Source organism: Carcharodon carcharias, chromosome 3, assembly GCF_017639515.1.
Source record: "Carcharodon carcharias isolate sCarCar2 chromosome 3, sCarCar2.pri, whole genome shotgun sequence".
Taxonomy (NCBI): domain Eukaryota; kingdom Metazoa; phylum Chordata; class Chondrichthyes; order Lamniformes; family Lamnidae; genus Carcharodon; species Carcharodon carcharias.
The window spans coordinates 230,763,434-230,776,191 of NC_054469.1; the positions used below are offsets into that span (position 1 = coordinate 230,763,434).

At 38.1% G+C, this 12,758-nt stretch overlaps 1 protein-coding gene across 2 annotated transcripts in view; it reads right to left on the reverse strand.

Moving 5' to 3' along the window:
* Positions 1-559: 559 nt before the first annotated feature.
* The window catches only part of cdyl (chromodomain protein, Y-like), a 190,337-nt gene continuing 178,138 nt past the window's right edge, over positions 560-12,758 (reverse strand). For both annotated transcript variants that reach the window (XM_041184993.1, XM_041184994.1), the window contains 4 exons: positions 8,594-8,766; positions 6,588-6,798; positions 3,109-3,252; positions 560-2,226 (listed from right to left, as the gene is read on the reverse strand). In XM_041184993.1, the coding sequence (XP_041040927.1) occupies positions 2,068-2,226; positions 3,109-3,252; positions 6,588-6,798; positions 8,594-8,766 (687 nt within the window). In that variant the 3' untranslated portion in view covers positions 560-2,067. The remainder of the gene's footprint in view (positions 2,227-3,108; positions 3,253-6,587; positions 6,799-8,593; positions 8,767-12,758) is intronic.

Here is a 12,758-nt window from a genome sequence, read left to right on the forward strand (position 1 = left end):
CGTAGTCTTTGGATATTGCAATCAAAATATAAATTAAAAATCTGAAATTTTAATTACAGAATTTAATTATAGCAAGTTTAGATGATTCTTAGAATATATAGAAATATTCAATTCATGCTATTTGCCTAAAAGGAAAATTACAAATAACTTTCCAAATTATGCGACCAATTTTAGCTCTGTATAAGTGAATGGGTTATAATCAGACCCAATACTATTTCCAATATATAAGCATGTTCAATTATTAAAATGAAAATCCAATACCTCTCCATAATGATGCCTCTACAAAGCAAACAACTGCTCCTCCATGTACATGTGTACCAACCTCATATTTGCTGAAACTGCAGCCTGTGGGTTTTATTTTCCCAAAGCTTGACTGTTGTAAAATATGTGGTACAGGAAGAAATTTTGTGCCCTAGTTATTTAACAATTTTCAAACTTCATATGTTGAAAGTTTTCAAAACTGTTACCTTACAATTAACAATATATGTACAGGCACATTTAGGTAGGGACACAAAGTCAAGCATGAACAGCACACAAAAGTGTTACAATTTTGCTGCACTTTTGAATATGAAATATTAGTTTTATTTACCCAGATTTTTTCACAGCTCATTTTAATTATTAACCTATAAAACTTTACAGATTGTACAGTTTATAATATAGTTTAAACTACTGAACAAAAGTAGGTCCCACAGATGCAAAAATACTGTACCAATCCAAAGTAAAGGCAGATTTACACAATGTACAGCTCTCCACTGGGAAGGGGAGGTGATCATTTCCTAAGTACAAACAAATAAACTGTACAAAAATAAGATTTAATTTCCATTCATACATTCAGAGAAGATTGCAAATGCAGATATCTATATCCAGTGAGACATCTGCAAACAGGAATTAGTAACCACTCCTAGAAGGAATGCACAATACTATTTACAGGGGCACTGTTAAGAATACCGCATAGTGTATCATAAAATAAGCTGACACAAGAATCACCTACTTTTAAGGTAGTTTTTGGAAGGAGTTTTGCTTTGAATAGTGTGCCAAAAGGAATTTTTTTTAACTTATTAAATTAAGAAAATGTTTCTAAAGTGGTACTAAAACCATCGTTATGAATACATAAAGCATTTTTTGGTGTAATATATCAATTTAAATGGCAAAGAAAACACAAGCTCTTTCTATAATTTATCGCTTTCACCCAGAAACGAAGTATACATTTATAGCTGATTAAAACAAAGAGGAAAAAAGCTTACACTTTAAAAACACTAAAACTAATCTTTAACTTATGTTGTTTATTTTATATTAGATTCACAAAGAATCACTAATACTGCAAGGCAAGTTTTTCTTAAAGAGCCAGTGGTTTCTTCATGCTTATTGGATAATAATGTACTAATATGTTCCGGAACTGGGTCAAACATTTACTACACACCTCCTGAGCACATTTAACATGTACACATAGACTCTTCAAAGGGATATGTATAGACTTAAGGATTCATGTTAGACACTAGATCCACTGTCAGAAACTATAAGTGTCTTTTGTTCTTTTTTATGTTGTTGAGGTATTTGTAATCCTCTCCCCAAACTAGATACCTATGACCTTTCAGGTTTTTTTTGAGAGTGTTTATTTTTAATTTAAACCAGCCTTACATACTCTCTGGCAGCGAGGAGGAGGCTGGTTATTACCCGTCTTTCTTTCCTCCCCCTCTTTTAAGCTGAGTGTTTTTCCAAGCTTCCCTGTCACAAACACCTATAGCATTTGTATTTGGAAAGCATAGTAACATACAGTGCAGTAATCGCAAAGGACAAAAGCTACTAGATAAACAAAGAACTGAAAAGTTTGGTAGTGCACACCAATCATTATACCCTTGTAGCTTTTTCTGTCGTCATTTTGAATGATGACAATACAGTACTAGTTGAGATCTTCAGCTTCCATTGTCCAGCCTTTGCTCCTCAGCTTCTGAGTAGATGCGACTCGAGAATTTGTCTTTCTACAGTTTCTCCCATCCCTCTATTTTTAAATGAGGGCCAACATGGACAACCCAGCAGGAAAGAATTTTCCAATGACAAAGCACATATTCAGAACTCATCAATTTTCTTCTGTAGGTATTTCAGCATAGAGTCCATCCCCTGAGAAGAGCTCCAGATTTTCCTCAGAACATCAGATTCATTTTCATTGGTCTGTTCCAAATCCCCCCTCATGGCATTTCTGATGAGAGCTTTGGATTCTTCAAGTACCTAGATGATGCAAACAGATTCCTTTCAGGGCTATATCATTATTTTGTCAAATGTAAAAGGGAACTTATGGAGTCAACTGGCTCCAGCGACTCAACTGGCTGCAACATATTCGGCAACTCTGGAGAGTCAATCCAGAAGAAAACAATGAAAGTCTGATCAGTAGGGCAGTTAACTAACTTATCATTGGCAACTAAGTTTGAGCTTGCAGCTATAATTGAACGTGGGATTCAGGTGGCCAAGTCTGAAATCACATGGAACAAAGGAATTCAGTCACAGCAAGAAAGGCAAGTGTCCATTGTTCAGGACAGTCAATTGAACAAAATGATTAGTTTCTATTAGTATGCTTAGTCAGTTCTTGGTTCAGTTGCAAGATCAAGCTTTAGAAGGGGCTGTGTTCCATCTTGGTAACATTACAGCCCCCTATACTCTCAGGGGAGTTTGCAAATTACTGAGTGTCCATAAATGGTGGAAAATAAGGAAGAGAGAGAAAACTGGTTTGTTTTGGGCACGGTGCACACTAATTAATTAATGACCAATGAAAAAAAAATGTTCCACAATTGTGGTGAATTCTGGTCTACATGAAATTTTTATATAAAATTGTGAATGGTTAGGATTATTTATGATTGCATCCTTAACTAACATTCCACTGATATTTACCAATGTCACTTTACATTAGTTAGCAGAAGCATTCTTCTACACATCAGTAATCTTTTACTATACATTACACACAAAGAATTGTTAAATGCATGCTATTAACTGCAGTTCTTTTATAAAATGTATACAATTTCAAGGACCATGAATTCTGAAATAAAATGCTGCATTTTACTGACCATAAGAGAGCTGCATACGGAGCAATACTGAAAGTTACAGTTCCTGACTTACAAGGGAATTACACGCGACTAGTTCCTTAATGCGGACCATAACCTCCTGACTGAATGTTCCAGGCCAGAAAACCTGTGATACCAATCCTTTTGCACATGCTTCCTGTGCAGTCAACTTTCGTCCACTAAACAGCATTTCATTCGCCTGTAACAAAAAACAAAACCTTAGCACAAACGGAAAACAATCCTAACTAACACTGCCTGAATAAACTACTCACGTATGACATTTCTCCTTTACTCCATATTGGCCTTGCACATCTACACAACGTAAGATAGCTCAAGATATCACAAAATGCATGGATGTCATTAATACAGAAAGGAAGGGAGTCTTTGTCAGATAGGAAAAATAGTTTTTTTTCAATAATGTCATTTTTTTGGTAATAAGGATTATATGGGTCAGTGAGCTTTTCTCTTTCTGACAGGACACGCAGATACCAAACAAGGTATAAATCTACTTTAACTTGGCCACAAATGTACCGAACTGGCCAGCATATGAACATGCAATGAAGCACCATTAAGACCATCACTGCTCACCCATCAATAGATAATGCAACCTCAGGAACCACCCTGCCCAAATGCATCAAAATTTCCACTTTCAAACTTATTTCATACAAGTCTCTAATAGGTAGCATAGAAAGCAGTAGCTTTAATCAAATGGATTCACATCCCAGTGCCCAAGCTGAAAGGGACAAACTTGTGACATCAGTTTCTAAAAAGAAAAAAGGGGCGTGGACAGGAAAATGCATTATTAAACAATAAAATCTTCAATTGTTTAACATCACATTGACACTTCTCAAATCATTAATTCTATAGTTCAATGATTGCTATGCAGACAAATAATATAATAAAAAGATTTAGCTAACAGGAATTTGAACAACTAAATAAAGTTCTTAAATTAAGTTCTACCTCACAAACTATGAGTGAACATCCAGAACTATAGGCTTATATTTTAGTGAGGAATAATTGGGAACAGTGGGGCAGGGAGGAGGCAAGGAGAGAGAAGGGCACACTCTTTAAGAAGCAGAAGGAAGAGGAGTGAATAGATGGTTAATGATGAGAAATCTGACAGTTAATGAAGTTGCCCAAATCTTCAACTAGATCAGTCAGACATGACCTGCCCTTTGCAAACCATTGCTGACTCTCTGATCAGCTCGTACTTGTCCAAGTGCAAATGATAAATATATAGATAAATAATAGTATTGGTCTTTTTACTACCTATAAAAATAGCAGTTAAAAGCAGTCATGGGAGAAATTGTATTATATCTAACTCGCTCTATTAAAAGAATGTATAAAACAGCTTCTGTGAAACTATCAAGCACTGCCTACCTAAAAAAAAAAACAAGATTCTGTCTCATTGATTACCATGAAATACAAGTATTGATAAAATATCACAAAGTGTCACAAATCAGATACAACAATCAACATTACGTAAGTATATACTGTTATGTTATTCACTGTAATTCTACAACATCACTTCGATCAGTCATGGTTTGAATTTAGTAAAATAAGGCAAGGTATTGAGACTGCTTTGGCGAGAAATGAGAAAAGGTTTGACTCCTTCAAAATAGAAAATTCTTAATTATTAGGCTCAATTTTTAGAAAAACTATATTTTAACTTTGGATGACTACTGCAAATCTCTACAAAATATTGGCAGATCACAGAACTAAAAAGGATACATCTTAAGAGGGGCTCCCAGAGGGATGGGCAAGCATCACCAATGAGTTAAAACACTGATAACTCTAGATGACACATCACGTTATATAAGGTAGTGAACATTTATAGAAAAACAGATGTGCAATCTAGTTACTAATCAAAAGTACAAAGGAAAATAGACTCAAAACTATTGAAGGAAAATTTTAAGCTCATCTGGAAATTCATCTTTACAGTGATCAACAGATGGGGCAAACTTCTGTGTTGGGTAGAGATGGTTATAAACCCTGGAATAATTTGCTAGTTGGATCCAAGATGGGGAAGTAGGGCTGTCACCCAAGAACTATAAGATGATGTAAGTGGTTTCCTCTCACTTTCCATACTGCTGTCACCTTTCTAGGTGAATAAGCAAAGGTAGAAAGGAATTAAGAGGAAATATATTAAGATAACAGGAGTAGATTGATCCTAACAGCATAAATTTAGATCTGGGCCATTAAGCTGAAGACATGGGCTTTACATTTTGCAGAGGTACAGTAGCATGAAAACTTATATTTAATATTATATCCATAATTCCATGCAAGTTAAAAGGATCACAGTCTCCAACTCCTTGAAAGCGGTATTTCCCCAGAGGCATAATATTGATTTGTCAGGTTTATTTTGATGATCCAATAGTGAAATATAATGTTGGACAACAGAGAAAAGTTTGAATATCAAAGTTTCCAGCTCAAGGAAGTACAATAATATCAACTTGTATACTGCTTCAGAGTTAGGGAAAATACTCTGGGCCAAAGGAGGAGATATTTTAGATTTTGATCTCCAAAATTTCTATGGCTATAGATCTGGGATCTAACAACAAATTTCGGGGATTTTGGACAGGAAATGGAGGTTGGAGACAGAGTGTAGAATTGGGTTTTGAGGTTAATTAAGAATGTTTGAAGTTAGAGGTTTATTTGCATTATCCATCATTAATGTAGTCAGTTGGATAAGAAAAAAGCTGTTCAATCAGTGCAAACCAACAGTCACTCAAGGACAACGATATTATAAAGTGGTTGCCTTTCTCCTTTCAATGTCGCTATCATTGCCCCCTCAAAAGAAAATGTCTGATGCTTTTGTCCTGTTGCTCTGTCTCCAACCTCCATTTCCTGTCCAAAATCCCTGAAATGTGTTGTTAGATCCTAGGTCTATAGCCGTAGAAATTTTAGAGATCAAAATCTAAAATATCTCCTCCTTTGGCCCAGAGGCCATTTTCCCTCAACTCTGAAGCATCTTGGGTCAATTTTTGACATTAAAATGGCTCTATAAATGTAAGCTATTATTATGTATGTTCTTGACTATTTTGAAGATATTAGAGCCGATTCAAAATTACAAAGTACTGCGAAGACACTCAACTCCCTTTCCTGAAGCAAGTTTGTGGCAGCTAGTAAGTATTTCAAGGATGGTTTCTATTGCTAAGCTGCATGGTTAATATCGGATAAACTCAGGCATTTCTCTGTAGTCTGTTCCTTTCAAAACGTTTAACTCAGCTAGCCTCAAAAAGATGCTCAATTTTACAGCTAACAACCATGTCAAAATGTTAACATTTAATAATAAAAGAAAAAGTGTGACAGCTACCCACCTGGAGGGTCCTTTTAGCTTAAAGAGGAGTATGTGTGGAGGGTAAGTCTGTCAAAGTGTAACCAAGTATCAACCATGAATTTCCACTCTGCATTCCAGAAAACCCACCTAAGTGCTGAATGGTGTTACCTCTGAATGCTTTTTACTGAAAGTTTCAACATTTTCAGAGCATATGCACAGTACTTTTGATGGTTGGAGAATAAATGACAACTTACAGAAGCTAATCCCATAATTCTGGGAAATGTCAGCGAAGAACATCCATCTGGAGTCTGTCCAAAAGTAGTATAAGGAGTCTGAAACCATGCTTTCTCATTAGCCCACACCACATCACAAAGAGGTAAAATGGAAGCTCCAAGGCCAATTGCAGGACCATTCACGGCTACTATGATTGGTTTCTTAAACTGGATAAACGTATTGACAAAACTCCTTAAAACAAAAGAAAAAAATCTTCAGTCTATTAATAGTTTGCACATACATGCAAATTTAGTGTCTATTAGTAAATCAGTTTAAGCACCACTGGCACAAACCTAAATGTTAACAAAATTTGGCATAATATTACACAACAGATGTCTCAGATATCTGTAAGTATAAAATATTGGTGACTTTTAATGGGACAGATCAATCATGAGGTTAAGCCTGTGTCTACTTCTGTAAATCTCTCTCATGCACACACGCAAAATCTAGACTTTTACAGATCATGGATTTTTAAAGAAAAAACTATTCCATACAAAGCTCTTCAAATTTTCCAACCATCTGAAAGAACTGCCAAACTAATCCTAATGGTTTCATTTCACAATATAGTACTGAAATCTTAGCTCAAAACAATTATGTTTCCAATGTCTACCCAAGCATTTTTAACTGACTATATTTGCTTTTTTTTTAAAAATGAGAAATTTACAATCTCAATGACAATGTCATGTAATGGAACCCTAGAAGGTGCATACATAGAAGCAAAATACTGGGAATGCTGGAACTTTGAAAGGAAAACAGAAAAATGCTGCAAACAATCTCCAAATCAGGCAGTATTGCACGGAAACAAGGCAAGATCTTTCAGAAGGTGGCATTTCAGATGGTGGGGCAGGAAGAGTTGGCAGGGAAAGTATCTCCACTGATCACAGCAGCCACACAGCCATTGAATGCTCTGAAGAGGGGGTTAATTGGCTGGAGACAGGACTTCTGCCAGCAGCCCTGTAGCCCCAGCAGTGGCCACATCTGGGGTTACAAGCAGTTCCCAAGTTTCAGAGACCAGGATCAGGTTAAGTGTGTGGGTCTCACATCTGGGGCACCCGATGTGGAAAGGTGTGCTTGAAGGAAGTGGCACCCACCCCCCCACCCCACCCAAGGCCCGAGCAGGGTGAACTGCTGGGCTTCCCTCCTGCCCCTGAACTCTTCCCACCAGTTTCAATAATTGACCACTTAAGGATCTTAACTGGAGTGAGAGTGGGCAGGCTGCCCTAGGCTTCACCCGCCCCACTTAAATTTGTGGCCAGGTCATTGGCAGGCAGCAGGGTGGCAGGAAGGCTGCCTGGGAATTTTTGTGCCCCCCTGCAATGGACCCACTGGCAGAGGACAGTAAATTTCTGCCCACAGATTTAGCACTTCAGGTTGTTGACCTTTCATCAGGCCTGGTAAAAAGTTACAGATTTAACGGTTTTTAAGCAAGTGCACAATCAGGGAACATGGAAGAGGGGTAGGAAGAACAAAAATCTGTGATAGGGTGGAGGTCACGATGGTAATGGTACATGGAGAGGGATAAAAGATAGGCCCAACGGAGGTGTAAAGAATTAGAATAGCCATTATTAGCACTTGCTGTTTGAGAAAATAGCAGTAGTTATGATCTAAAGTTGTTATAATTACCAACTGCATTTCTTATGCAGAATATTCTGGTATTGACTTTGCTGTTGCCATTTACACCTCCTCTGGACACACCTTGTGTTTCTTTACTTGTCTCATTACTATATCCTTTTCCTTTGCATCATCATTTTGACATTTAATAAATCCTGCCCTCCAGCCTATCACAGATAATTTCATTTTCTCGTCCCAATGCCCCTTCCAACCCTCCTCCCAGTCTATTTGGCTCTGAATCTGCTCAATATTAAATCTGTAGCTTCTTCCAGTTCTGATGAAAGGCTGTCAGCCTGAAATGTTGATACTTCACAGCTGCTGCCTGACCTGCTGAGTACTTCCAGCAGTTTTTGTTTATATCCTGGAAAATGCATACCTGATGGATTCAGTCATTTTCATACTTTCCCGTTTGCGGTCATCTGTTAATCGTCGAATGAAATAAATAAAATCAAGACCACAACAAAAGACACTTCCTACAGCACTCAGCAAAACCAGTTTACTATCATCAGCTGCTGCAGTGTTCAGGGCACTTTGCATTTCCTTCATAACCTGCAAACAAAACAATTTAGAAGTGATTAACAACCTTAACTGACTTCAACTATTGTAAAGTTTTACTTCCAGAAACACTTACATAGATTACACTGAATATTCAAATCTTCCCTTTTTTTCCTACAGACTTGTGCCTGGAAGGATCCAGTTGAAAGAAATTCAAGACAATGATGACATTGATTGGTACAAACAGCACTGTTTCTTCCTGGTGAAAATGAGTTGTGGATTTTCAGTTAAGTATTTCCTGGCAAGAACTGCAGCCTTCTGATGCAGTGACATGCAAAGAAGTTTAAGACCGTCTAGGCTCATAAACTTTGTGGTAATTTTCTAAATCTGGGAAACAAATATTTTCTGTGCAGCCTCACTAAGTGCCAGAAATATAGTCTCTTCCATATCCTCCTCTTCACAACGAAGGGGTGGAGGGATCATCATTGGGAAAATGTCAAAGCCCAATGCCTATTTTTAAAAAAAGCAGCAAAAATTCTGACAGGATTCCAAAATACCAGTTGAATATGATGCAGGCAAAACAATACTAACCATCAGTTATAGCAAATATAAGGCAGCATCTACTGTGTAACTCGGTATCATAATACGCTGTACCTTTATACACTGAGCTTGAGAAACTTCTGATGCCCACTTTACTCGTAGCATCTCTGGATAACCTAACAATTCTCAAACAAGATTCAATCTAGAGCCCAAAAAAAGGCCCAAAACAGTATTGCATTCCATAATATTTCCTGAGCCACTTGCGTAATAGTGAAGAAAGCCCAAAATCTCTATTTCCTTAGATTTTATTGTAGACAGTTAGAGCCTCATTCCTCCTCACTTGTAATCTTCACACCGCATGTGGCAAAGAGAGTTAAACAGAGTGGAACAGAGTTAGACAGAGGCAAACAGAGTTAGACAGAGTGAAACGGAGGCAAACAGAGTTAAACAGAGGCAATCAGAGATAAACAGAGGCAATCAGAGATAAACAGAGGCAATCAGAGATAAACAGAGATAAACAGAGATAAACAGAGATAAACAGAGTGAAACAGAGTGAAACAGAGTGAAACAGAGTGAAACAGAGTGAAACAGAGTGAAACAGAGTGAAACAGAGTGAAACAGAGTGAAACAGAGTGAAACAGAGTGAAACAGAGTGAAACAGAGATAAACAGAGTGAAACAGAGATAAACAGAGTGAAACAGAGATAAACAGAGATAAACAGAGTGAAACAGAGTGAAACAGAGTGAAACAGAGTGAAACAGAGGCAAACAGAGGCAAACAGAGGCAAACAGAGGCAAACAGAGGCAAACAGAGGCAAACAGAGGCAAACAGAGGCAAACAGAGGCAAACAGAGGCAAACAGAGGCAAACAGAGGCAAACAGAGTTCTCTTTTATTTATGCTACAAGTAACATCTTCATAAAAACTCCAACATGTTTGTCAAACACGATTTCCCTTTCATAAATCTATGTTGACTCTGCCCAATCATATCAATATTTTCTAAGTGTCCAGTTATCACATCCTTTATAATAGAATCTAACATTTTCCCTACTACTGACATCAAACTAACAAATATGCAGTTCTCCATTTTCTCTCTCCCTTCCTTAAATAGTGGAGTTACATTTGCTACTTCCCAGTCTGTAGGAACCTTTCCAGAATTGATATAATTTTGAAAAATAATCACCAATGAATGCTTCCACTATCTCTATAGCTATCCATTTCAACTCTCTGGGATGTAGTTCATCTGGTCCAGGGGATTTATTGACTTTCAATCCAATTAATTTTTTCGGGTGCCACCTCTATTAATACTAATTCCTTTAAGTTGCTCATTTTCACAAGCCCTTAGTTCCCTACTATTTCTGGGAGATTTTCTGTACCTTTCTCTGTGAAGACAGACTCAAAGTAATTATTTAGTTTCTCCACCATTTCCCTATTCTCCATTATAAATTCTCCTGTCTCTGCGTGTAATGGACTGACATTTGTCCTTGCTAATCTTTTCCTTTTCACATACCTAAAGAAGTTTTTACAGTCTGCCTTCATATTTCTCACTAACTTGCATTTATATTCTCTTTCCCCTCTTTATCAGTTTCTCGGTCCTCCTTTGTTGGATTCTAAACTGCTCCCAATCCTTGGGAGTTTCTGGCAATCTTATAAGCCACTTCCTTTGATAGAATGCAATTTTTAAGTTATTTTGTTAGCCACGGTTGATTCGCCTTTCCTGTTAGGTTTTTGTGTCTTAGAGGCATGTATATTTGTTGTAGACCATGTAATACTTCTTTAAATATTAGTCATTGCCTGTCTGCTGTCAAATCTTTTAATGTGTTTTCCCAATCCATTATAGCCAACTTGCTCCTCATACCTTCAGTTTCCTTTGTTCAGATTTAAGACCCTAGTTTTAGAATGAACTATATCACTTCCAAACTTAATGTAAAATTCCATCAAATGGTCACTATTTTCTAAAGGCTCCTTTAGAGCAAGGTTACTAATTAGCCCTTTCTCATTACATAACACCAAACCTAAAATAGCCCAATCCTTAGCTGGTTCTTCAATGTACTGCTCCAGAAACCCATCCTGGACATACTCCAGGAATTCTTAATTTATACCATGTCTAACATTACCACCAGTTTGGTGATCTATAAACAACTCCCCCACCAATGTTTGCTCCCTCTTGCTCCAACCAAACTGATTCTAAATCTTGGTCCTTATATCTAAGACCCACTTGATCTCATCCCTTATTAACAGCGTCACACCAGCTCCTTTTCCTTTTTGACTATCCTTCTTAATTGGTGAATATTCTTGAATATTTGGCCCCTGTCTAGGTCACCCTGTAACCATGTCTCTTGTAAAGGCAATTAAATCATACCCATATACCTCGAATTTGTGCCTTCAAATCATCTACCTTATTGCAAATACTGTGTGCACTCAGAGGGTCCTAAACTTCGTCTTTTTGACATTATTCCACATTCTGATCCCATTTGATTCTTGCCTTTGCTTCATCTGCCTTCTAATTTTGCTTACTACTTTTCTACTTCCAGCTACCAATTTTGCTGCCCTATAATCTGAGCTCCCTCTCAGGTTACCAACCCCACCTGCCAATCCACTCTCAACTAGCACTAGAGGATGTTTGTCCCAGTCTTGCTAAGGTGCAACCCATCCATCTTGTACAGGTCCCATCTGCCCTAGAACCAGTCCCTATACCTCAGAAATCTGATGCCCTCCCTCCTACACCAATTCTCCAGCCACGTATTCAATCACTCAATCCTCCTGCTCCTAAGTTCACTAGCACATGGCACTTGGAGTAACCCAAGATTACTATTTTGAGGTCCTGCTTTTTAATTTCATTCCTAACTCCCTAAAATCTGCTTTCAGGATCTCATCCCCCTTCCTACCTACATCATTGGTACCAATCTGGACCGCGACCTCTGGCTGCTCATCCTCCCCAGAACATTGTCCTGCAGTCGCTCTGTGACATCTTTGATCCTGGCACCAGGGAGGCAACATACCATTCTAGAGTCACATCTACAGCTACAGAAACTCCTGTCTGTTCCCCTAAGTAATGATTCCACCATCACAATTACTCTCCCACTCTTCTTTCTTCCCTCCTGTGCAACGAAGCCACCCCAGGTACCATAGACTTCGCTTTTGCTGTGCTCCTCTGAGGAACCATCAGCCTCACCAGTATCTAGTATCCAAAACGAAAAACTGGTTAGCAAGTGAGATATGAACAAGGAGCAGGAGTAGGCCATTCAGCCCCTCGAGCCTGCTTCACCATTTAATAAGATCACGGCTGATTTGATAGTAGCCTGAAATCTGCATCCCACCTACCACCAATAACCTATCATCCCCTTGCTTACCAAGAATCTACCCACCTCTGCCTTAAAAATATTCAAAGACCCTGCTTCAAATATGCAGGAACTCCTGCACTACCTGGCTGGTTCCCAGACTGCCTGGCGGCCACCCATTCCCTCTTTGCCAGCATGCTCCTAACCTGTGGTGTGACCACCTCCCT